At 42.3% G+C, this 26,663-nt stretch overlaps 1 protein-coding gene across 3 annotated transcripts in view; it reads left to right on the forward strand.

The window, feature by feature from the left end:
* The window catches only part of XYLT1 (xylosyltransferase 1), a 214,410-nt gene that overhangs the window by 160,848 nt on the left and 26,899 nt on the right, over positions 1–26,663 (forward strand). For 2 of the 3 annotated variants that reach the window (XM_049791716.1, XM_049791715.1), the window contains exons 6-9: positions 9,045–9,125; positions 21,560–21,776; positions 23,917–24,093; positions 26,096–26,358. In XM_049791716.1, coding sequence (XP_049647673.1) covers positions 9,045–9,125; positions 21,560–21,776; positions 23,917–24,093; positions 26,096–26,358 — 738 coding nt within the window. The remainder of the gene's footprint in view (positions 1–9,044; positions 9,126–21,559; positions 21,777–23,916; positions 24,094–26,095; positions 26,359–26,663) is intronic. The other variant, XM_049791717.1, reaches the window with a different exon arrangement.

Genomic DNA, 26,663 nt, shown 5'->3' on the forward strand with positions numbered 1-26,663 from the left:
CAACTGGATTGACCTCCCTGGAAAAGTCTCCTTAATAAGTGTACCTGTGCACCTAAGAGGTCTAAGATCAGTTAAAGGACAGCTCTCAGCTCTTAATTTTGTGTGTAATCATTACACATGCTGCTTCCTAACATACGGAGAGGTAGACCCTTAGCCATAAAGTAATTTATGAGAATATAGTGTGAAAGTTGTATTGTTTCAGAAGAGCTACAAGTGTGCTACAGTTAAGCAGATGCTGTTAAGTGCTTTACCAGATCAGAGAGACAGTGATTGCGCGTTAGTACGGTGTGTTTGATAAGATTCTGGATAATTTAAATGCTTGTGTCGAAATTGCACTATAAAATAATTGGAAATTGAGTAGATTACTTTATGCCTAGCAAAGTAAAAAGCAACAAGTCAAAAAGTTTTAATGAGTGCATATGGTGAGTATTTTATTATCATAAAAGCTGTAGGGTTTATTAGCTGATACAGGGCTGGAGTTTTTCATTAGCCAAAGGCATTTCAGGGTTTCATGGGATATGGCTGGAAAACATTCCAAACAAATGAATATTCTATTTTAAAAGAATAATGAGACGTTGAGGGTTTTTATAAACTCTGAAGTTTGCTAAACCAATATCTCTAATTAGATGAAGAAACTCTCTGTAGAGGCTTTGCATCAACGGCTGTGCACATAGCAAATGTTTTAAGCATTTACATATCAAATACTCCTGGCAGTGTTTTGGCTGCAGTCCAGAGCTGTAGATAGTTTTAATCACATTTGTTCATTAATCCTTGGTGGAATTCTCTTATATGGTCTCTTTAGGATTTTCATTTAAGCATGTGCTGCTGCCTGTCAGTAGTGGGCTTATTTATTTATTTTATGAATGCCATCTGAAGCCTTGAATTTATAGAAACTAGGTTGTGGCGTGGCTCAGGAAGCAAAAGATGGAGTATATTCTTTTTCTCTCAGTAGATCTCCTTTGTACCCAAGCATTTTTGTGCTCTCACTAGAAAGAGGTTTATTCAGCAGTGTGACATTTAAAGAAGACTTTCACTCTTTTGTGACTATGTTAGTTCTTTTCTTTTCCACAGGAAACAGACAATGGTTGAATGGGAAGCAGTAATTGAAAGTACAGCAAAGATTATTGTATTGCTAATAAAATGTCTTGAGAGTCATACAACACTGGCAGAGCTGCACTGAGAGTAGCTGCATCCTGTGTGATGACTGATCAGTGCCTGGAGCATCAAAATGCAGAAAGCTAATGCTTTGAAATACACGGGTGTGACTTCCTAGCCCAGACGACAGCGCTGTTGCTGGAGCAGAACTCTAATCTCTCAAGTACTCGAGCGAGCCGAACTGCTAAGGCAATAGTTTTCTTCCATTATCTTGTTCCTCTGTTAAACCTGACTTGAAAGACAAAACAAACCATTTAAGACAACACTGTTGTAAAAGCAGAGGTATTAACAGTCACCTAGAGCTTTCCACATGCAGTTGGCCTCTGAAATCGTATCTGTCGTTCTCATTTTTATGGTATGTTTTATGAATGACTGCTGTTATGGGAATTGGCTTCTCTGAAAAATGCCTGCCATGCTAATATTTGTTCTGTGATAGATAGTGAGGGCTAAATATAGCCTTCCCCTTTCTTTGCATTTTTACGTGGCAGAGTCTTTTTTTTCTTGCTACAGCCAGGGTCAGGCTCCTCTGAGCCTCTTGCACTAAACTGCCTTCGGGGAGAGAGGTGGAGTTGGGAGCATAAGTGAGAGGGTCAGGCTGCATATCCAGGGTCCGAAAGCTGAACCCTGCAGTGAAAGGTTTTTCTGTATTGTTGTGCTGCATTTTTGCAGTTGATGATCTTGCTATAAGCATTTCCTTCAGGAAGAGGTCTGGTAGGTTTTTGCTTTTTTCTGCCAAATCATTCCCCTGTTGTATCCTTTTGTTAGGTTACCCATGCACACACCCCCACACGTGTGCTAGCTGGCATGGTGGAAGGGCCAGTATGGGACAGGGTACCTTACTGGAGTAGGAAGATCCCACCCAGCTTTACTGCCAAGTGCTGCCATGTCCCCAGCAGACGCGGGAGCGAAGCTTTCGGAGCACACTGGACGCTATACAGGTGTACGTGGGAATTTGCAATAACTCTTCCTCCTTCCTCCCCACCTCCTCTGCGCCTCGCAGTGATGCAAGGCTGCTGGCAGCTGCAGGAGCTGGGTGAGCCGGTCTGAACACATGCACTTCTTGCGTAAGTGGGAGAGGGCAGCGGGGTGGGATAGCCTCAGGCTAGGAATAGTTGGAGAAGGAACTCTCCTGCCACAGTGGTCTTGGCAGCGATGGCATGTGCTAATACTTTACAATAATGTGTTAAGTAAGATTAAATTAATCATTTATTGAAATCAATGAGCTTAATCATAATTAGTAGAATCTATTGAAAAGAAGGTAGCAAAATCGAAGGCACTCAGCTCTTCCACTTCCAGGCTCTTGTGTGCACATCTGCATGTTTAACCGTGGAGTAATATCATGCTTAAGTCGGAGTAGATGCGTTTGCCCCATAATTCCAGTTTTCTTCTCTGAAGTCTTTTTCTTCTCTGGGGACCTTCTAGAAATAGTTTCTTGGCAAAGAGCCGCTGGGGGTGCCGTATACCTGGGCTCTGTAGGCCTCTGCCCTCGCACAGTCACAGTGATCCTGGGAGAGGAAACTATGGAGAGGAGTCAGGCGGGTACGGGTTGAAATACCAAAGCTTTGGGCACAGAGAGGACTTGTAACAGTTTTGACTTATCTCTTCTGACTATATATTTGCCTTCATCATCCTTACTTCAGAGGTCCTTCATGGCTGCTTCAAACCGCATTAACCTCCTTGCCCTACTCTCCCAAATGCTCCCCTTTATGTTTGTTACTCTGGTTTTTGTCTGTTCAGCTGCTTGCATGATAGTCGCCTACCTCTCCAGCACCCCATACCGTGGTAGAACTACCGCTGTGTTTGCTGACGCCACTGTTCACCGTTCACCACGGCAAGGGCTAACCCCCTCCCTGCACTTACGTCCCTCTTTATTGCAGCTATAGGGTCTTGTGCAGCGGCTAGCAGGCTTGCCTTTAGATAATGCTAAATTAATAATAATTAATAATTTTACTCATTTTCAGTGTGCTGTCTCCTCACGAGTGGGTATGTTGTTCTGTACTAACCTAGACTGTTTAAATTGCACTGAAAGCAAGTGTATGGCCCAGTGTGGAGGTGTGCATCAGTGTCTGGTGAGACCTGCTGCCTGAATTCAGGAGCTGCCCTCAGACCCCAGGTGTCACAGCACAATGTCCTCACAGTCACTGCAGTGCAGCTGTTTCAGTTCAGCACTTCAGTATTGTTCTTCTAGAGAATACAGCCTTTTTATATGCAAAATGTGGTAAATATCTGAAAAAAATCCCAGAACTGTGGCTGCAGAATCATTGTCAGCAATGCTGTAGGTTCCAGTGTGTGCTTATTTGCAAAGACTCCCAGGTTTGCTGACGGCTGGTCGCTGCACCTACCAACTATTATGCCCTTACCTAATGGTGGCAGGATGGTTTGCTGGGGGAAAGTTGGGCAACCTGTAGAAGCTCTGATCCTGCTGTTGCCTGTTGTGTGTCAGTAGGCAGGGTAACAAAAAGTTCATTTTGCCCCATGTATGTAGTAATAAAAAAGGTGCTAATATTTTTTTTACCTGTCAGATTAGAAAATGCATAAGAAAAAAACTCTTCCACACATTAAGATTACAACAGTGACACAAGCACTAAAGGCAAAAATCGCATTCAAATCCAGTGAGTGCTTGGGGAGACAAACTGCTAAGAGGCCAAAATATTGTTGCTTCCAGCAGGCTTTGCCCTTTACTTCTGGAGAAGTGTCAACCAGGACTGAGCGGGTCTGTTCTAAACAATTTTAAAGCCACATTTTAATTGTCTTGCTCTAGCTTTTCATATTCCAGCATTGTAATTTAAAAGTAACCACTTCTGTGATTAAAGTGAGTTACAGCTGCCTGGAAGGGGTAGCAGAATCCACTTCTCGGTGCTGATGCTTGCATGTAAGAGCAGGCATACAGGAAAAGAGAAGAAAATAAAATAATGCCAGAAGATAATGATTTAAAATGGAATTTAGTCTGGGTTCAGCTTAACAGCTGTCCCTAGTCCATGTTTGTGCACGTAATTCAGGATAAGTTCATGACAGACTTTTAAGTTGGAGCAACGTGGGGTATTCCTGGTGAATGAAATGCTGAGAATGACCTGGCAAGAGCTGGTGCAGTAAAAGCCATCCCTTCCCAGGCACTGCTAATGAAGCAGGGCTGAAGAGCCCTGGTCCTATGGTCTCGCTGAAGTCTAAAGCTCAGCGAGACCATAGGAGAGATTTCCATGGATTTCATTAGATTTTGTCTCAAATCTTGAGCCAGTAACAAAACAATTCTCCAGTACGAGAGCTGCTTTCCAAGCAGAAACACGGTATATAGGCATGATGTCTAAAAACATTTATTTAGCCTTACCTTTCTGATAGATCAGAAATTAAGAGACTAGGAGACAGAGAGATGATCTATACTTTGCATGCAGATACACTGCAGCCCCTAGCACTTTTCATGAAGTTTGAAACAAAATTGCACAGTCTGGTCCTTGATAAAGGAAATAGTTTATAAACCCACTCCAGGGATTTATCTGAAATGAGGACATTTTTTGAAGACCTCACAGGTGGGTTCACTTGAAGCAGATGGCAAGCTGAACCTTCCTACCTATGACCTCGGCTGGTGAAGCAGAAGAGAAACCAAAAGAGATTTTCGGCAGTGCTGCCTCTGCCACAGCATCATTGTGGGTGGGCTCTGGAGTTTGGGCTGGGTTTCAGTTAAGTCGGTGGCTTCTTGGGTTGCGGCAGTCTGTGATCCCCAGGAAGTTTTTCTTACTGTCACTGCTCCCTGTTTTAATCAGTAGGGTCTCGTCTGCCTGCAGAGCCGCAACCTGCTCTGTGCCTGGGCAACCCCGAGGTTCCCAGTCCAGGCTGTGGGGAGGAAGCCCCAGGGTCTACACTGGGACAGGCAGACCAACACTAGCATCTCTGAAATACCCCTCTGGAGAGGGGCACTGGGCTCTCGCCACGCAGGGGGCAGCCCATGCAATACCAAAACAGCAGAGTCCAAACCCAGAATCCAACAGAGCAGTGGTTCTTTCCTTCATCTGATTCCTACACAGAATCAAACTATCGTGTTTCCGTACCTGTGTGCTGCCAAAAGTTTCTGAACTTTTGATCTAACTTAGCCAAATTGTTGTGCAATTGTGTGAGTTTTGACTATATGAATAGTCCTATTGAAGTGACTGCTGTTCCTTACATCCTTCAAGTCGCCCATGCGTTAAAGTACCTTGCTGAATCAAGGACATTTATATTAGCCTTCACTACCTTCCAAACGTAACAATTGCTTGTTTTCCTTTTCTCAGATTCTCCAAAGACTTTCTTAATCTATTTTCACAGCTGTAAACTAAGGGGATCTCTGCTCTTTGCTTAGTTTAGTCACCAGGACTTGGAGGGTTTGCTTAAAACCAGCAAGCCCAGCACTGCCTTTTGTTCTCCGCAGTGTTCAGCCATGGTTGTGCAAGGGACACACTCATACCGCTTCCTGGGCAGACCTGCCAGCGTGTTCAGACAACACAAACAGAAAGTCAGTGTTTCTCTTTCCAGTTTTCCATTTCGGTCCCTGGTGTATATGCCATATTCTGAAATTATTGCAATGATCAGCACGTATATGTGCTTACTGAGTGCCTGGTTAGCCTGGTCGTGCCCTGGGACACCTCAGTCCCAGGCCAGGGGCTCGTCATGAGTAAACATTGGTAGCAGACCTTGCTTTGTTTTGGCAATATCTTCCAAGTTCCCTTCTTGCTATAGGGCTCACTTTTCCTGAGACCTCTAACTCTAATCTTGACCCTAACCCTGGGCTGAGCCCCAGTCCAGGGGCTCAGCCACATCCCCAGGTTGAGCAGTGCTGAGGGTTGAGTCACCAGCAGCCCTGGAGCTGCTTTCACAGCCTCCAGAGTCCCCCCGCCTGCCCAGCCGAGTGCCCGTCCTCTGAGCCCGACCCTGTGGGAGGCTTGGCTGAGTTTTGCTGTGCGGCATCTCAGCAGGCAGACATGGAGCACTGCTCCTGCTACCTCTATCCACCCTTGCTGCATGAGGGAAGCAGCAGGACCTTATTGAGGTGACCTCAGTAAAGCTCTGGTGGAGATGGACCCCCCGTCCCAGCTAGCAGACCTGCCCTTGCTTAACACCAAATCTACATCAGTGAAGTCAAAAATGCTTTGTTTGGCCATCAGTCTTCTTCACTTGTCATCTTCTCATGGAAGTCTTCCCACACGCACAAGCTTTCTCACACTTTGAGTTCACTGAAGGATTAGTTTCCCATTTCTCTCTGCATGCTGCACACCTGAAAACTGCACATTTTCTTTCACCCTCTTTATTCTTACATCGTCCCTGCTCCCTGCTAACAGCACAGGTAACCAGCTGACTAATCCTTCTCCCTGGTGCCTTACCGTCCAAGTGAGTTTAATAACAAAAGGAAATAAAAGTGGGAGCTGTGTGGATGCATCCATCAGCTCCAGTCTCATGCACCAACTGTGGAAAGGCATTTTCCTCAATCTGTATTCATGCTGTGTTGCACACTGGGGAAACTGATAGGAATGTAATATGTATATTAGTGTGTTTTAATCAGTAGCATGAACTACTCTCCCTATCCCCGTGACTTTTTTATTTCCTTCTTGGGTAGGAAATACTAGAAATATGTTGCACTTGTTACTTTCGGTTATACCGTGATGGTTAGTGAAAGATTTTGTGCCAGATTTATGCTCAGTGAATTATCCCTGAAATTTGTGGAGCTATAGCAGAATTTAATTTGGCAGTGTGTAGTTGATGTTGCTCCCAGTGATGTCTTCAGCTGAAAATCTCAGCTTTCCATTGCCTTACTTAGAGAAAAAATAGGCCTATGTCTGTAGGATTTCTCAGAAGGAGTGCCAGAGGCACTGCGATGGTGTAGAGACTCTGCTGCAGCCGTACGTGAAGAAGTGTGGTAGCAATCTGTGCCAGAGGCATTTAGGAAATACACCCCTGAAGGCAAAGTTTTCTGAAAGGTGAGGAGGATTTTAGCAACTGCATTAGCATCTATGGCATGTTCAGTACCTTTGATTTTCTTTTTAATGTCATGTGGTGGAATAATTTGGAGGTGATGTGCAGCATCCTCATGATACTGGGGCCAGAAGAAGCAGTTTGAATGAAAGCTTAATAAAAATTCAGTGTGCTCCCTTGCTGAGCACAGAATTGGTTGACTGCAAAAATCTAAATGTCAAATAACTGGAAAGTTTTACCAAATGGAAATGTGATGTTTTATTTCCATGTTGTCAACACGTGAAAAGAAGCATACTTAATTGACAAAGAGTAAAACTCTGTATAAGTTCTTTTAAAAAAAAAATATTAAAAGTAGGGCCAAGATGCCACCAATGTTTTCAAGAAGTGGGAAAATGTCAGTTGCTAATTATTTTGAGAACTAAACATCATGTGGGCATTTATAAGCATTATCTAAAAAGTGAGAAGTATCAAAAAGTTAGTATGGCAACCCCAAGTCCAATTACACTTGGTAGAGCACTGCTGAATAGCGAAATACAGGTTGGTGAGCAGCCTAGAAATGATGATGTTTTATTGAGTGGTGTGGATTGTTACTTTGGTTGATTTGATTTTTATCCTGTAAGGAAATTAAAGCTCAAGCACTTCCAAACTTGGTTATATTTCTAAAGATCATCTTTGCATGCCAGCTTTTGCCTAGAAACTCACCCGAAGATGTCAGCCATTGAAACCATTTCATGTGGAAGCATTGCTAAGTAAATTCACTAAATGCCTATTCATCCCAGTAAGATGGAGAATCACTGGAGCAGCAAATGTGAAAATCTGCACAGCTTACTCTACAGAAAGCAGTTTTCTGAGGTTGCCAAATTGAAATGCAGAGTCTGACCCTGGGAGGTATTGCAGCTCACATGAGTGAGCATAGAAGGAGGGTCTCAGGCTCCTACAGCCTGGTTGTTCAGGCTAGTTGATAGGCATATATTTCATTTGGTCCAGGTAAAATCAATGAGATTATGAAGATAGTTTACTAGGCTGATAACATTTCCAAGTTGTTGCAGGCTGACCCCAGAAGTTAAACGCATTTTGTACAGGACTCTTAACTTGGTTTTCTGTGGCTTATAATAATGAAAAGGTTTCAAGATACAGTACTATTGACAGCTGTTTTATCTTTAGGTTTTCTGCCATCAAGTCCATTACAGACCATTGCTTAAAGGGTGTTGTATCTATGATATTGTGGGTTTGAATGCAACTCAGGAGATGAATATCTTTTTAATATGATTTATTCATTTTTCCTAAATATGCTGACCTAGATAAATAGAGAACGTTTTTGCTCCATTGTTAAAGAAATAACAGACCACAAAAGCTGTCAAGCTTAAATACATTCTTGGACATGTCAGCTGAAATTTTGAAAATACTGGTGTCAGATTGCCAGTCATACTAATTGGAATTAACCTTCTAAATTCCTTTGTTCCTATTAATTATATTGGCATTTTGACATCCAAATTCTCTTGGTTTATACATTCCAGCCATGGTCTGTTCTCTATTACAAGGATGAAAACAAATAAAATGGCAATAGATACTTAACCAAATTCCCTAGGAAAGGTCTGGCAAAGCATGTAAAATGGGACTATCAATGCAGTCATCTCACAGCTGGATTTTCAGACTTAAAAAGTGCTGAGCAGTATTACTTAATAGATACTCTGTTACAATGCTTAAAACATCTGCCACAAGTTGATAGGAAATTCGTTAAGATGTAATAAAGCTGTGCTTCTTACCAAGTACGCTTTCCTGATTAGGGGGAGGCAGTGAAGTTTAGCAGCAGGATGGACATTTTTTCAGCAACTGCCTCCTTCAAAGAGACTGTGGATGGTCCCCAAATGAGAACAATAAGTATATAAATTACTCTAGACATAGTAGTTTTTGCAGTGTAATTTGTGAATCTTTTGTTCTTTCTCTTGCAGGACAAATGACCAGCTAGTAGCATTCCTGTCCAGATATCGTGATATGAACTTCTTGAAATCACATGGGAGGGACAATGCAAGGTAAGGTGGCCCTTTCCTCAGCTTATTTTAACCATGGCACTGAGAGCTTTTGCTTAGTGATGGTTTTCCAGCCTTATCTGAGTAACAAAATCCTGTCCTGAGGACAGTTTTTATTGGTCCAGAATGGCTCCTCCCCAGAGTCAGTTTGCAAAGATGCTTTTGTGGGGAGGGAGACATTAAGCAGACTGATGCTTGTTCCCTCCTTGGGGCTTGGCACAGATCAATGTTTTGGGAGCAAGCGGTGATTGCCCCACGTAACAGCACTTCCCTGCCCCAGTTGGTACCAGCCACACTGGTGACCAAGACCTGCGCTAGCTGGGGTCTGCAGCAAAGCCTTAGGTAAGCAGAGCATCTCTGCCAGGTGTGGGAGCCTGTACCAGCCTGCACATGCTAGTGAGGGTGAGGATGGCGGCTGGAGGGCTATCATGATCTGCTCCAGTTTTGAAGTCCTTGGATCACTGTCCCTCTTCATCCACCTTGCACAGGTCTTGGCGAGAAAAGAATGTGCTGTTTCCCACAACGCATCAGTAATACTTACAGCTTTGTGGTCTGGGGGAGCAGCAGTGACCAAACACCATGTTTCCAAAGATTTAAACAAACTCTGCAGGTGGAAGATCTTTCCCATCTGATTGCAATAGTCCTCTTTTCCTCGTTATTGCTAGTTTTGTACTTTAACAGCAGTCTTGCAACAGTTCCAGCAACTCCATGTGCTGAGTCCCAGTGGCCTTGCACCTAAAAATATTGTTTTATTCTGCTTGGGTCACCAGATCATCTCTTTATTCTGTAAAATGTCAAGCGTACTGTAAGGCTGGGTTTAGATAGTGTACCTAGAGAATGTGACACACCGAGTCATATGTTCAACGCAGTGGGTGGGTGGAATAATTCACAGGTCTCTCACTTCTTGGCTGCTTCTGCTCATGTCACTAGATTTATCAATTCTATCGTGTTACTGTTTAATGAAGTCCTCATGAGCATTCATCTTGTGCATGCAGAAATTCTATAGCAGGTAGTAAAAAATAATACTGTGAGGAATAATATTGAAATCCGAGTCAACAGTTTTCACAGGAGAGTCTCTCTGGTTTGGGAAATGCAGAGTGTCAGAGTGATTGGCAGGCTCAGGTCTAGCTGGCAATAGTGATCGACAGCAGCCTTGAAGTAGAAAAGGGAAGAGAAACGGCCAGGGAAAAGCAGTTGGTCTCTTACACCTTTTTGCTCCTCTGGTGTGCCTGATTCTTCTCAAATTCCCTGAGCTGGCTAAGGAAAATAACTAATGAATCATGACATGCCTGCATCAAGCTGGTTTGAACATGCCAACCTCAGCTGGGTTAGAAGAATTTAGATCAATTAAACATACTAATCTGGTACTAATTTAATAATAAAATGAGCTAATGTGCCACTTGTACTCCTCTCACAGGAATAACAACCCATTTATTAGTTCAGTGGTTCCCTTTGACTATATAAACAACTAAATACCTTTTAGCCTGTTACAACATGTCGCCGTGCTTTATTTTTTCTCCTGGATTTCTACCATAAATCCTCTGTGCATCAGGGAGCATAATGTGGGACACGAGTGCAGATTTGCTGTCCCTGTCTTCCGTGGTTGTGTAGTCCCTGAGTCCCGTAAGTGCTCCTACTGCTGACCACTGGATGAATGGATCCTTTCACATCATCCCTGGGAAGCTCCCCAAAATTTCTGTCAGGGAGATAGAGTGGCTCCCCTCCTCCTGCGTAGCCCAGATAACTGTAGAAACAGGACTCAAGCCAGCAGCTGGGGAAGCCTCTGAGTAATATTGGCATTTGGTAAAAATTAATTCCATTGGTGTCAAAAGCTGATCAAAAAGCAGTTAGCCGTCTGTTTGTATTGCGGGTGAATTTCCAGCTCTACATCCACCTGTTGAGAGAGAAGTAGTATCTGATGTGAAGTCTTGTCTAAACGGGTAAACATACTGTCTGCGCTGCTCATTTGACACAATTTCCAGTTGACTTTCATTTTATGCCCAAGAGGTGTAAACTGTGGTCATGCTGGTGAAGTTTATAATCCTGTAGTTAGAATGGGGAAATTCTCTGGGCTGAAGTACCTTGTATAAGCACGGGCAGGTGAGATGAGGCCGAAGGCCCATCTAGGCTGTTGTCCTGTGTCCTGCTGCCTACAGCCGATGTCCCCAGAGAAGCAGAAGAGGAGGTGGATGGTGGTGTTTCTTTACAATATTCTCCCAGCCTCCTGTGACCTTTGCTTAGGGAATTTCCACAGTCAAACTTGGTGACTTGCTCATTTAAGAGTAAGGGATGATTTTTTTTTTCTGTTGATTTTTCCAGTTACTTTTTAAATTTTGCCATTTGCTTTGCCTTATCACAACCCTGTGGAAAAGAAATACCCCATGGGGGGAATGGTATGGCCAAGAGCTTAGCAAGGTCTAGAAGAGAAGCAACACCCTCAAGGTTTGGCAACAAAAATTTAAAAAAAAAAAAAGATGACAGCTTTTGGAAAGGATTTGGGCCACAGGCCTGTCTCCAAGTTATTGGGCAATAGGAAAAAACTCCCGTGGGACATCCTATCTCAAAACAAACTGGAACAGGATTTTTTATTTAAAATGGCTAGTTGAAGCCATGATAAGGGAGAGGACACTGGACTGACTAGACTGACTGCCACCCCATGTACAATAATAATAATTTTGCTGTTCCAAGATGTTTTTCTCAAAACATGTGAACTAATAATAGAGGTGGTCAGCGTTTAAATACCACTGAAAGCAATGTATAACCCTTGCTTCTAATTTTCATTTTAATTTGTGGATGAATAATGGCTCCTAAACAATAAGCTTTTCAACTGTTTTAGTCTGTTTTGTAAACAGCTGGAAACTCTGAATTTTAAGTCATTGTAGTCTTTGCATCATACAACAGAGAGAGAAAGATTAGACGTGCTTAAAACTGAAATCCTTATACAGCTCAATTACAATGTACTTTGTATTCAAGGCATGTTCAAAATCAGTACATGTTTTACTGCCAAATAAGGAGAGAAACCAGGCTTCCTTTTATAGAGTGAAGTTTTCTTTTAGTTATGCCAAAGTCATTAAAAAGTGCATCGCTCTGATTTTCCTTTAGTGGCTTCAGAAAAGCGAATGGACATGAAAATGGCTCCTTAACTCAGCTGGAGAAGCATTATTTCCTTAGAGAGCCGGATGTATAAAATGAAATTGCGTACAGTGGCTGGAGTCGTTACATAGTACTTAGCGGGCAACACTTAAATTTTCTCTTCTTTTCAGTGTCTTAGACTATTAAAAGCAAAAGAATAACCTGGTAGTTGTATAAGCTATTACAGTTTGGAACACCCAGAAGATTTGGTTTTTTGGCAGGAGCAGCACCTGGCTGAGGTATTATAAAATATAAAGACAGTCAAATGTGACATCTTCAATGACAGGCAGGAAAAAGGGGTTTTTTAATAGAACCCTTGCCACAGTAGTCATTTGGGAAACAGTGTAAACATGCTGTGAAGGCTGGATGCTGTTACATCTTAGAGGAATCTGGAACTCATAGGCAGAATACAAACAGCTAAAGAAAAGGCCATTAAAAGTTTGTTATATATCCGAGCTCTTTTCTTGTGCTTTTTTTTCTCCTCATTAATGCTGTTCTTCACAGTTGTGTTGTCCCTTTTCTGGCTCCCGGGTTCCAGATACTTTTAGAGGTGTTGCTGAACTGTATGGCTTTTAGTAAGGAGCATTGCAAGCCCATCCCAGTTCTCAGAGGCTGGAGAGACCTTAACTCCCAAAGGGCTAAAGCACATTCCCAAAATCGCAACCTCTTTCAGCCCAGTTCTGCTGATGTGTATCTGTTTTGTCACCTTTTCAGACATGCCTTTTTTCCACTGTGACACATGCTGTTCATTGGTGTTCTGTACACTGGGTTGATGGTGGTTTGGCGGTCAGTTAGTAAATGGATCACACAGTAAATGCTATTATGTATTGCATTGATTAATTGCCCAGTAAGTACCCAAATACTTGGAAAAAGACCTGGTATATTATCCCCGCTGTTGGAATAGTTTAACCACTTAGCTCCCAGCAGCACTTACCTTGCTGCTCATGTGAAATATTGGTGGTTCATTTGCCTCAAATTTCCCTCAGCCATACTTTTTCTTGTTAATTTTTTTTAAACACTTAAGTATTCTGAAGCACATGGACTAAGAAGATCTATTTTTTGCTTATAAGTAGTCAGCCCAACAGTTGCATGTGAACTGTAGCGACTGAAATAGCGACATGCATCTTCTGTACAAAGTCTGCACTTAAAAATTTTAGACATTACAGCTAACTTTCAGATGTTCCTTATTGCTTTATGCTAAGCGTTAGGGGAGCCATAAAGCCTTTACTGCTTCAGCTTGACAATTTGCCTCCTTGTAGGGCTTTTATTTCTGCTCCGTTTCGGAAAACAATGCTAAGTTGTCAATGCAGAGACAAACAAAAATAAGCTGAAGATGCTAGGAAGATGTAGTAAAAACAGCCGTATGTCTTGACATGGGACAAAGCAGGATGTTTTTTGGTCCAGGTAGAGTATACAAGCAAGATCATCCACCAGTTCAAGAAGGTGCAATAAGTCAGAAGGTTTGAAGTAGCCATAATCTATGGGGCAGAGGGGCAATTAGGAATGAGGTGGAAATTGAGGTACTGATAGCGTAATCAGAAATATTATTGCCATCCAAGAGCACTGAACTGCACACTTCATTTTCAGTGGTATAAATAGTAACATTTGTGTCCTTTCATCCAAGGTCCTGAGACATTTTATAAAATAATTATGGCAGGGAACACCCTTTTAAGTTGGACAGATACTGTTGGCCCTGTTTTACCTACAGGTCAATAGCCTGGTAGCTTGAAAATCTGTGTAGAAGTGATTTACACTTGCCCTCAATCGTTTGGAAAGTTTGAATCACCATTTCCTTTTCTTTCTTCCGTTGTCTAGTATGCAGATGTCTAGTCTGCAGATCCCGAGATGGTAAGCGCAGTAGAAACAGTGGGTGAGATGCTGTTGTAGTGGACACCAGGGGTCCTCTGCACTGCGCGTCCCTTTGCGTTGCCTGTGGGCACTGCAGCAACTGTGATCTGCTGGCCCCGGTGGAAGCTGAGCGTGTGCTGTACCTGCTCCAGCAGCAACATCACGTAGATGATATGGCTTCAAGCTCAGCCGCTCAGGCCCAGCAGTGTTCCCAGGTCGGAGGCTGCTCAGTCTTGTGGGTGTTGGGAAGAAATGGAGATGAGGGACGAGAAATCTGCTGGAGAAGACATTTATTGGAGACAAACAAATGGCAAAATGTCAGATTTCATATCATTGAGTCTGTCTGTGGTGAATTCATGCTACATCTATGCACACTATCATTTGCAGTTTTCTCCGTTTTGCTTATTTTATATAAAAAGAAACAAAATCCCTTGAGTTGTGGCCTCCTTGATCGTGAGAGGAAGCCATTACATTTTTGTCCTTGTAAAAGTTGTTCCAGTGTTTCTTAAAAGATACTGTAAGTGAAGAGTGGTGGAAAGAAACCCACAGGAAAGTCTTTGAAAGTCCCTCTCCAGCGTTGTACTCACAAGGGGCTGTATAGAACTGTTGTCAAAACAAGGCAATTCCTAGTAGAGTCATTACTGCAAAAAATAGACTCACAGGTTTCCTACAACTAAAAACAATTTCAGAGGTTTTTTATTTTTGGGACACTTGAAGAATTTGCTCCCTGACCTGCAACATTAAAATATTGAGAAGCATTAAGGCTTTTTAAGACGTCCTCTGAAAGAGAGATTTCCAGAAGATGGAAAGTAAGGGTTTTTAAAACAAGTGGAAGTTAATGCTTAGGAAAAGGTGGATGAGAAGAAAGAATCATGAGGAGTTGCTTCTAAATATAATGCAAAGGTGTGATATGACTAAAGCATTAAATGGATATACTAAGAAAATTACATAGGAAAGAAGCAGAAAGAAATTATGTAGAGTATGAGACACCTATTGTAAAGCTTGAAAAATCTAATTATGTCCATATAGAGACAGAATAATATCCAGATAAAATGTGTGTATTCATCAGCGTTCAATGGCATCTTGTGTGGAATACCCTAAATGCCATGGATGTTTGGTTTCCATAAAATGCCCTTGATTGAGAAGGGCCATGTTTAACATAGTATCTCAAGGTAGACTTGTAACTTGAAAGAGCCAGTCAAAATACTGCTACACTGTAAATGATCTAAACCTTATATTGTCCAACGTTTGTGGCAGGAGACCAGTTGCCTGCCCCAGATTTGCTTGCACACTGAGCATAAAACTGTTTAAACGTACTTAGGAGACAGTTGGTAACGTGGACCCTCAAAAAATCTTTCCAGTAGAGCTGCTTGGTTTCAGGATGACTTGCAGGCCAGCTCCTAGACACCCACGGAAACTGCAGGAACAAATGTCACCAACAGCATCTCTCAATGCTGGCTTATTTTTCGCGGCCGTGTCACCTGTGTTTTCTGCTCTGAATTCAATCCCTGTCCTCCTGAGGTCAGCGCCCGTGCTGTCCTCACCGAGGGGCAGCTGGTGGTCCCGCAGTGCGGGGCTGGCGGCCCCTTCAGTCACACGCCCGGCATGCTCTGCTGCTCCAAAAGGTCTGGTGCCCTCCGCGGTTGTAGGGCATGTAGAGATAGGAATGACAAACATTAATCATATTTTAAAAGTAAGATTTCCCTATGTTCCTTGTTAACTTCCGAGCGTTTAGCCAGTGAAAGCATTTCAGTTTGTGTGCTTACTTACAAGTTTGGCTTTTGCATGTGAAATAAGCCCAATCTTGCTATAGCAAATACAGTCAAGAGAGAAGTTCTCTATGGTATTGTTGATGTTCATTTGTGCTTTGGCATTAAAGCTTAGGGGATTGTTAGGATAGTATTGTATTTATAATATTTTCCTCAGAGTGAGGGAATTAAAGATAAGAATTCTGCTTTTTACCTCGTAATGTACATTCAGGATGCTGCAGTTTAAACACATTGGAAAGCAGGTTACAATTTTTATTTCTCCCTCTTTTCTTCCATTGTTTTTATCTATACTGAGAGTTTTTTCACAGCCTTTTGAAACAGCAGGAATTGTGCATTCTGCACTTTCTGCGTGCTGCCTGTCATACTGGGAGGAAATCTTCCTCACCTTGACAGACTAAGTAGGTGCTATTCCTTTCTGACATTGTTCCCCCTGTCAAGCTTCAGCTCCATTTCGGGAGTGGGGGGTCAGCCCTGGAGGCTTTTGACACAACAACAAGAGGTCTTGGGAAACATACTGCAAGATCATATCTGCAGTATGGGAAACATTCTGCAAGATCAGATGTTTATCTGATATAGACGTGCTTAAATAGCCAATTATTAATTATTTCAGATTTTTTAAATACTGTGTAACCCTTGATAGAATAGAGCTACTCATGGAAATGGGGTGAAGTCAAGGTTATGTCGCAGTCAACTGGAAATTCATCGCATACTCAATGGAGGCCAGGATTTCTGGCCTGCAGCGGGCAGGGAATGAAACTGCTCTGTGCAGGTTTGGGTTTTATGAACTTGCTTATTACAAAGAATTATTCAGTGACTGGTTTATGGAGATATATTGTAGCCTAGAGATTGCTCTCAAATTACTTGTTGCAATTGTTACACTCAGGATTGTCAAATTACTGTTCTGCGCTTTCTACTTGGTCACCTAAATTGCAAGTTATTGTTTTATGCTTCCCGACTGATTGACTCTGGTAAGTGTTTCCAAGGTGGCTGTACAAACACTGCTGGCAAGAGCCTCTCATATTTCTCATCCGTAAAAATATTTACTTGACTTTTCCCACCAAAATTGGCTGACTTCTTCAAATTTTTGTTTAAAGATAGTTGAAAGAGGAGCAGATGGAGTCAAAGCAATGTGCAGAGTTTGTCCGCATACATTAAGGAGAGCATGGACGTGGTGCTAGTGGAGCTCCAGCTCCCAAGCTCTGCAGACCCTTGCTTTGACATTGACTTTCAACTTGTGATGAGTTGTTTCGCTGACGCATTGTTAACTTTTATTCATAGTTCTTATCTTTGTATACTGAGTAATAATGATGAGGTCCTGGTGGGTGCATCTGGTTAGCAGTGAAATGTCGATAGGAGGTTTTGTAGGCAAGAGGCCAGAAACAGTAAACATTCAGGAAAAAACCTTTTGACCTCAAGAAATACACCCTTTCCAGACAAAAACCTTTTAGTGACGAATTAGAAGTAATGTTTAGCAATCTGATAGCCTCTGATGCTTAAGAAAGTTTTATTCATTCATAGACTTCGGAAAACAGTGAACTCTCTGTCTTATGTACTGCGTAAGTGTGAGCGTTCAAGAGAGGGGGCCTCTCAGAGTTGCTGTGGTATGCAGTGTCACTTGGAGAAAACTATCCAAAAGGGTGATATTTGATTGTGATATTTTTGCTGATATTAAGTAACTGTGCAACAATATTTATTAGTAGTTAAAACATATCGTAAGAAGAGCTGAGCTATGTGTTTGTATTCATGTTGTAGGAGCGTGTGCTAAACATCTTAAAAATGCTTTATGTGTTATACAATCCTAGAGTCTCATCGCAAATGCAATTATAAATATTTAAATACACTACAAAGTAAGAGGAGTTCTCTGAGCTGGATTGCAATCATGAGCTGTCTGGACAGTTAACTATCTGTACTCAGTGTTACAGACCATGTGCTGCAGGCAGTAGGTTTTTTAACAAAGTAAAAAAATAACCACCTGGAGGCGTGTAAACCCTGAGGCTGCATCCATGCAAGGTCAGGGCGCAAACGGCACCTTTCATATGTGTAGCTGCCTGACTGCTGAGCTCAGCTGGCAAGATGCGTTCATATTATGCTATGCTTGCTGCTTACTTGCAAGCGTAATCCAGGTTCCTCAAAATTGGAGGCTCTTTAGGAAGAGTTAAAGTTAATTAAGGGTAAGTATAAAATGTCTTAGATGGGGTGTTCTATGAAATAAGGTAAAATGGCATGCTTTCTCTTAACCCCAGTCTTATTTTAATTTTATTTTCTACTGGTTGACTCTCTTTTCTTGTCATCATTATTTTCCTCCTGTTGTTTGTCTTAAATCAGGAGAAAGGTCAAGTGTCTTCATCTGATGGCTATCTCCATTATATTTGGCTAACCGTACTGTGGTGCAATTGTGTGTCGTTATCCTGGCAAGTACATTTGCAGTTGTCAGAGGTGTGCCAGTCTTAACTGAAATTCAGGGTGCCAGGAAGAACCTAAATTTTTCCACATTGACTAAGATTAATTAAATGCTATTATTAATCCATTTTTTCTACTTTAATTTGGGTGTCATCTGCTAGGTGTCTTGTGAAACCCAAGAGAGAAAGACTTGAGAGAGAAATCACCATTTTTTGTATTTCATTACTCTCTCTGAAGCCTGGCATGCCTTCATAAAATACACTGGTTTGGTATTACATTGAGCATAACCAGAAACTAATGAAATACAGCATAAGTCTAGAAACAAATCAGTAGGGTCATGCTTTTGCCCTCCATCTTCTATCTTTCTTTTCAGAGGTGGCTGCTGCAAGCATTGTTGGATGGCTAGTCAAGAATCTTTATGAACTGTTTGTAGTGTTTGAGGGGGTTTGATTTCTTGGAAAGGCCTACATAGCATACAAATAACACCTTTCCCTTTCCCTCAGGCAGTATCCAATATGCTTATAGTAAGTTTTTGCCTCCCGGAGTGCCAAAATCGCTATTGCTGGAGTAGCTAGGAGCATCTGTCATCCTAGAAGAGAATCTAGAGAGAAAAAAAAAAGCCTCATCCATCTTTTCCAGTTTGGTTGCAGTTCAGTTCTCTGTGTGCCAGCAGTACAGCCTAGGCTTGCTAGGCGACCCACTGCTGCCTCAGGCAGGATCGTCTAGCTTCCAGCAGATCTAAAATATACTCGGTCCCCTTGGCTCCCAAGGAACATGTACGGATAGCAAGCAATTTCCCAACGAAGAGCTGTGTCTTCAAAGCCCCTTGTATAAATTATTGCTTCATAGATAAAAGGAAATTATTTGCTGTGCTAATGTGTTATTTGGTTTAGGTGTAATGGCTGTGTGTGAAGCAGGTCCAGTAAAGGTGAACCTTCTGAAAAATGCCTGCTTCCTATTTGGTTGTTAATGGTATTTAAAACCTGTTGTGATCTTTCTAGGAAGGTTTCAAGAAGCACTAGCAAAAGGGTCCTCTCTTTGCAGGTCTCCAAAGGTGTTGCTGCTCTTCAGTTGGGCAGCACTGCCTTGCTGGAGGATGAATGGTTGGAAAGTACATTTAGTTTTCTTCTGATAACCTTGTTGTGTAAGATTTTAGGACTGAGATTTGTTGTGAAAGCACTTGTGCTCCCAAGAATTGTCTTATTTCACTCCATACACCAAGATTTGCTTGTCCAAGCCATTAGCTCAAAAAAGCCACAGAACTGTGTACGTATACCAAAAAGGAGCCTGTCAACCATTTTGGGTAACGTTGAAGCTGTGAGCCTAGATTTGCTGGGACCTTCTCATCTTGAGTGTGGCCATACTCTGCTATTGCTGATTTCAGACAATAAGGCAGAAGTTGTGTAACTGGGCTTTCTGGTATTAGTTAAGCCCTATCATGTAATAAAGGCTGAGGGAGTTTGTGAGTACAGGAGTTTTTTAAATGGTCAGGTGGGGAGGTTTTATTTAGGGGTTTCTAATGCAGTCAAGGAAACTTCTATTTGAAAATGAGAATAAAGGGTGATAAATTGGTAGAGATAGCAGTTGAAAGAAATTCTTTAATGGAAAAGAACTTTACGTTCCTATTTAAATATGGTCGATAAAATTCTATTATTTTCTTAAAATAATTAACTCAAATGAGCATTTAGTTTTGAGGGAAATAAATAAATGACCAAACTTTCAGGCACATTAATATTTGATTTGGAGATAACTGCATAAATATTGAATTTGAAGATTACATTCCAGAGCACTGCATTAAAATTGCAAGGCTTTTCTATTATCCTTCATAATGGAACATGAAATTAGAAACTTGTTCATGGAAAGAAAAATTTCTCCACTCTCATCTACACATTTTCTGCACTGTTGTGTTAACAGAGGAGCTCTACTTCCCATACTGTGAGAAGAGACATAGCTATCAGTAGGACATAGACCCTGAAGTCATTTACGGTCCTTTTGAAAATTAATATGCACCATTTCGTAATTGCGTCTCAGTTCTTTGATTGGTATAGGAGAAAACTTTAACCAGAGAGTTAGCCTACGGGGTTAACGCTCAAGTTACCAGATGCAGGAGTCCAGAAAGCTTTGGTGGTGTTCCTTAACTTTTATTTCTTTTCCCCTTCCTTCAGTTGCCTGTGTTTGAGGACCACTAAAATGTCTTCTTGACTTTCTAATCCTAAAACATTTCTAAGAACCCTGGTGTTAGCTCTATGTCATTCAGGAAGGAAACACAGGTCTTACGGTGTCCTCCTCAGTGTAGGTGCCGCAGCTGTTGTTAGCCTGCAGTTCTTGCATCAGTGAGATCTGTGGTTTTGCGGATGTTAGTTACTATAACAGTCTGGTAAGCTAGCATTTATTATCGCTCAGAACATGCAGCATGTATTCAACACAGCAACTCAGTGTTGTTAACAGCGCTCAGCCCCCCTTGCGAAGGCGTGTGCTAACTCATGGCTGCCCTGCTTCCCTTTCTGGGAAATAATTCTGAAAATGGAATAACAAATAGAAACCTGGATCAGCCAGTCTCAAAACATGTGTGGGCATCCAGTCCAAAGTGTTTTCAAACATAGATTGATTTTCCAACTCTTTTTTTCTTCTTATATTGGTCTCAAATAATTCATTTCCATAACTTTACAGTTCTGCAGTTGCTCCTCTTATTCATGGTTCAGCAATAACAAAACATTGCTCCCCATAGACTTGAAAATGGAGCACACATACTCATTCTACAGCAAAGAGCAATGCAATTGTATTTCTTCCCAATTAACAATACTCCAATAGAAAAATTCATGGAATAATAACATAGGAGAAAGTTGGTTGCTTTACCTTTATGTACGGTTTGCTGTTTTTCAAAAACTGTGCATTTATTTAGAGACAGAAGCCTATCACACAGATTCTGTTTAGTTCCTGTCCATGTTATGGTTCTTCTGCAGTGGTTTGTTAAGAGTTAATGAACATTAATGAACATTATGGATTTTCCTGCCATACAGCTCTGTAACTTGCACAGTTCTGTCTTAGGACAGCAGAAGGTGTAAATGATGTTTAAAAGCAATCTGTTGATCTTTGCCTCTATAAATGAACGTATAACTGATTAATGATTTATTAAACCTCTCTACATTATTTATGAGTAGAACAGAAATATAAACAAGTGACCTTTTTATCCTTTTTTGTTTGAGAAAGTAGCTACTTTATTTATAGAGCTAGTGATGATAACAAAATACAAATTAACTTTTAATGACTGCTTTTGTATTCCCTCAGATTTATCAGGAAACAAGGACTGGATCGACTTTTCCTAGAATGTGATACCCACATGTGGCGCCTGGGGGACCGGAGGATCCCAGAAGGAATTGCAGTCGATGGAGGGTCGGACTGGTTTCTCCTGAACAGGAAGTTTGTGGAGTATGTCACTTTTTCTAATGATGATCTGGTAACAAAGATGAAGAGATTTTACTCTTACACGTTACTTCCTGCTGAGGTATGTGAATTCAAAGCAATCCCTCTCTGCATTCAAAACTGCAACATTTGTGCTTGTCCCAAAGGTCACCGAAGTCAGAGGGGCTTCCACTTGATTTCGGTGGGCTTTGGATCATCCCACAGTGGGTAATGAGAATTTTGCTCACATGACAAGTAAGTCCTTTAGTGTTAGAACAACTTTTGCAGTTGTTTAGTTTCTTTGTTTGTTTGTGGGACTTTTTTGCAAGGAGTGGCTTTGTTTTATACTTTTAAGCCTATTAATCTATTACCGAACAACCAGAAGTCCAGCTGCCCTTTGCTCGCAAATTGTTCCTCCACAAAGCCTTTGAAGGCTATTAGAAATGGTGAATTGTCTTCGTAAGTAGTTTTCCTCGCTATTATCCAGCCCTTTTCTTTAAAAATAAAAACCCTACAAACAAAGGTTTATTGTTGCGTTCAAAACTCAGCTAGAAGGCATAGTCACAAATCATTTAGATCACTCAGGAATCACTCTGGCCACAAGTGATGCATAAGGGGAGAGCGCACCAGGATGGGTTTTCGTCTAGCATGCGGCAGTGTGTCAGGGAGATGTGCGTTATCTACAAATAGAGCACAGAGCCTGGCAGGTTGTCAGGCTGTGCTGCACCTGCCTCAGCAGGTACCTTGCTCCTCTGGTTTGTCAGGCTCTGCTCCCAGGCATAGCATGCAGCCATCCCAAGCAAGACCTGATGCTCTGCTCATAGCATGCAGCCATCCCAAGGCAAAACCTGATGACTGTCTTTAGAACAATAACTTACTTCCTTGCTAGTGGCCCCTGAACGTTTTGAGGGATTTCTGAGACCAATCTTGCAAATCTAGGCTTATTAGTTTGCAGTGGAACACAGCAATTGTCATCTTTTGATAGGGGTTTATTATTCCACACACATGTTGAATAATCTTGCTTTAATCCCATTTCTGTTAAAAATCACCTTTTGTCTCAACTCTGATAACCTTTTCATCCATTATCTAGGAGAAATTTCTGTATCATTATAAAAGGACAGAGGGCAATGTGTAATTGGGTAGGGGTTTTTTTTTCCTCTCGCTTGACTGAGAATGGATGCCTTTATGGGTTTAACCAAACAGCTCAAGCATAAAATCCATATTCACTGGGCTGTCATTTAACATTAAAAAAGGTAGGGGGATTATTTGGGGGCCAGCCATGCTAATGTTATGCTGGGTATTTATAGGTCTTACTATTGCTGATTTTAAAGAGAAGTCACTACTCCAAAAATGACCTTTTACAGGGCTAAATGTGATCATATTCCATAGCTTCTTCCTACAAGGTTTTCTTTGCAAGATACATATCTGGTTTCTTAAAATTGTGCTGCCTTCACTGACCTGTTAACCTGCTATATGAGTCCCCATTACACATGATTTATGTAATAGCTGGTATTATGATGATATAATTAGGATAGCCCAATAGGAATTCCTTGCTGCCTTGAGTCAGCAAATAAAGACTTATGATTTCAGATGTAATTGCAGGAGGCAGAATGCCCTTCTGGTGCCTGGGTAGAACTGTATATTTCAGAACAAGGCCATTCAACTAGCAATGCATTTTGGAGTGCTGGAGATAGAGACACCCACAGAAGAGCTGTCTGAGACTGTATCTTTTTCATAGCAGCCGGGGTGGTGGTGAAGGTTTGAGAATTGTCTTAGGAAACAACTTGAGATATATCATTAACACATTGCTCAGGAAAATAGTCTGAAATCTATTAGACCAGAGAGTAGCTTACAGAAGAGAAATAAGGGGAATTGCTCATACAGCTGAAATAAAAATAAAAATTCTGGCACTGGTTGCCTTTTCTGGAGTCCTTTGGACTCCCAATGCCCAAAGTTGGTCATTGCAGAAGTGCAACTATTCTGTGCCAGGTTATTGTAGCAAGGCCGCAACTGTATGTTATTACAGTTTGGCTCAGTCTATAGCATGTTGTGATTTTTTCGTGCTCTATGGAATGCATATATGTAAGTGCTTTTCATATATGGCAGAACAATAGAGCTTGTTAATTTTGTCAGTTTGAAAGAAAATAAGTCACCTGCATTAGGTTCAGGCCCATGGGCTGAATTAAAGGAGAAATGGAAGCCTGAGGAGCTGAGTGCACTGATCTGCTCTGTCTTTCTTGCAGTCCTTCTTTCACACTGTTCTGGAAAATAGCCCGTACTGTGACTCCATGGTGGACAACAACTTGCGCATCACAAACTGGAACCGTAAACTCGGTTGCAAGTGTCAGTACAAGCACATTGTTGACTGGTGTGGCTGTTCACCTAATGACTTCAAACCAGCGGACTTCCACCGATTCCAGGTAACTGAAGCAGACCCCAATACCCGCAAAGAAGCTCTTCCCCCTCTGCTGGGGTGCGGAGAGTGGTCTGGCTGCATGGCTGCGGCAGGGAGTGGGAAAGGAAGCTTTTACTTCATCAAGCAAGGTGGAGAAAGAGGTGTGAGGAATCTCTGCTCTTAATTTCAGGAGAATAAAAGATTGGTTCTACTGTGTTTTGGCCCGTGAGACTTATCACTGTGTGGTAAGGTCACAAAGCAGCTCGTTGGACTACTTGGCATTGGTAGGTCTGCTGTGCTAGAAAGCAGGGAAGCTTGACACATCTCTCACTGTACCAATATTACTTGGTAACTCTTGTGAATTTATTGCAAAGGTTTTTTTCCAAAGTTCAAGCTCAGATGCTTTCATGATTTCATGAAGCTCCTGGCTTTCACTGTTAAGCAGTGGTTTTCATCATTGAAAAAAGCTTAAAAGTTGACTAGAGTGCCCGCTAGAGGCTTATGTAGCACAAGGCAAATCAATTTTTGTGATTATATTCATCAACAGGATTATGTTTAAGTTTATCTTGTGGTTTTGGGGACCAGAGTCACGTGGTTTCAATCACCCAGGCTTGGCAGCACTGCCTTAAAAAGTTAAATTGGTTACTTCGTGATAGTTTCCTCAAGGCAGACATGAGAGCAAATCCTTGTGCTCAAGGGTGCACTCGGTCTCAAGACTGTATCTGGCCTGTGTATCTTCTATTAAGAATGAACAACCGCTTGTTTCAAGGTCACCAGATTTGCAATTCCATCCCTGCAGCTCCTCGGGGTTCCCTGCATAAAGCATGTTTGTTCAGGCTTTGTGTGGGATGGGGAGTGTGTTACCCTACAGCACAAAAATGATGACTGCTCCGAAACAGAGATCTTTTCTTTATTGTAATGTGCTGCCTGCCAGGCACGGTTGAAGTCAGTGACACAGGCACTCACAAAAAGAGCAAATGGGACATTATCTAAGAGAGGCTCTGCTGCCCCAAACATCAATCCCAGGAAAGTCTCCAGCACAGAATACATGGCAAGTCTTAAAAAACTCCTGCCAGTCTACAGAGGCTGACCTGCTCCAGGCTGGGAAAACAACCCACAACGACATTTCAGAAAACAATCAGGTAAACTGAGCTGCAAGGGAAAGTTCAAAATTAGAATAGTTGTAAAGGCAACTTCTGACACTTGCCTGATGAGAGAGCCCCTCAGATGAACACATGGCACCAGAAGGCTTGCTCGCATTTCCCACAGAGGCACAAAGCAAGCTGCAGAGGAGGAGATCAGAGACCCCACAGCATGCACCATCTCAGAGTAAAACTGAGCATCCTCAAAAGAATTTTTCAACCATCTGGGGCACTTTTGAACTCCTCAGCCCCTCAGAAGCCATGCTCAAATATGAGCAAGGCAGAACAAAGGCTTTTTAAAAGCCAATGGTAGTTGAGTAGCATATAAACCGGTAATATACCCAAGATTGTGTCAAGTGCAGAGCAAAAAATCTGTACGGGACCAGTCAGAAGCTGAGAAACCTCAGCCACAGATGGCACCTCTCCCAGAGTCCCCTTACCACCTCGTAGCAGCAGATCCATACATGCAAATTACTGCTCTGCCTCTTCTGAGCCCCTGTGCCACAGGATGCTTTGCTCCCTGCCTGACCACTAATAACACGTGCCAGTGCTGCGCTGTCTCCAGGCTAACACAGGGGCTTAGAGAGCGTTTCCCACCCTTCCCAGCACCTAGGAGAGCTTTCCAGAGCCAGGCAGCGGGCGAGGGAGGGCTGTTGGTATGAAGGGATTAGCACACCTACATTTTCATTGAGTAATTACGTAGTTTTTATCTGAATCTTAACGACACTCTTAAGGACAAACGGTCACAAAGGTGGCCTTCTAAGTCACCTTTGCCCAAGGGGCAAACCAGTTCATGTCCTCAACTCCAACCCATTGCTAAGGACAAAGTGTCATGGCTGAAAATGGGAACTCACTCCAGTGTCTTTTCCTTTTGTATCACCTCAGCAGACTGCCAGGCCAACTTTCTTTGCCCGCAAATTTGAAGCTGTAGTGAATCAAGAGATAATTGGCCAGTTGGACTACTACTTGTACGGCAACTACCCGTCTGGCACACCCGGCCTCCGGTCGTACTGGGAGAACGTGTACGATGAGCCTGACGGCATGCACACCCTCAGCGACGTTGCCCTCACCATGTACCATGCATTCTCCCGCTTGGGACTGCGGAGAGCTGAGACTTCTTTCCATGCTGCTGGAGACAACAGCTGCCGGTTAGTCTGAGTCTGTCTTTCTTCTTCTGGGTGTTTCAGGGGACACAGACTGGACTGCCGAGCACTGCTTCATCCACTTGGCTGTGCTGGCTGGAGCGCACCATCACAAACAGGGCTCGGCAGCTGCAAGTGTACAGCGCTTATTTCCAGGAGTATTTATGCCCGTAATAAAGCATTGGTTATTCAGGGTTGACATTATGTGACCTGTTCACTGCACTTTTAAGGAGCTCCTCTCCAGCTTGATGAAGACTGACAGGATCCAGTTGGGCAGAGCTACCCCCACTGCTGTGTTTTCTTGATTAATT

The sequence above is a fragment of the Accipiter gentilis genome, chromosome 33 (assembly GCF_929443795.1).
Source record: "Accipiter gentilis chromosome 33, bAccGen1.1, whole genome shotgun sequence".
In the NCBI taxonomy this organism is placed as follows: Eukaryota; Metazoa; Chordata; class Aves; order Accipitriformes; family Accipitridae; genus Astur; species Astur gentilis.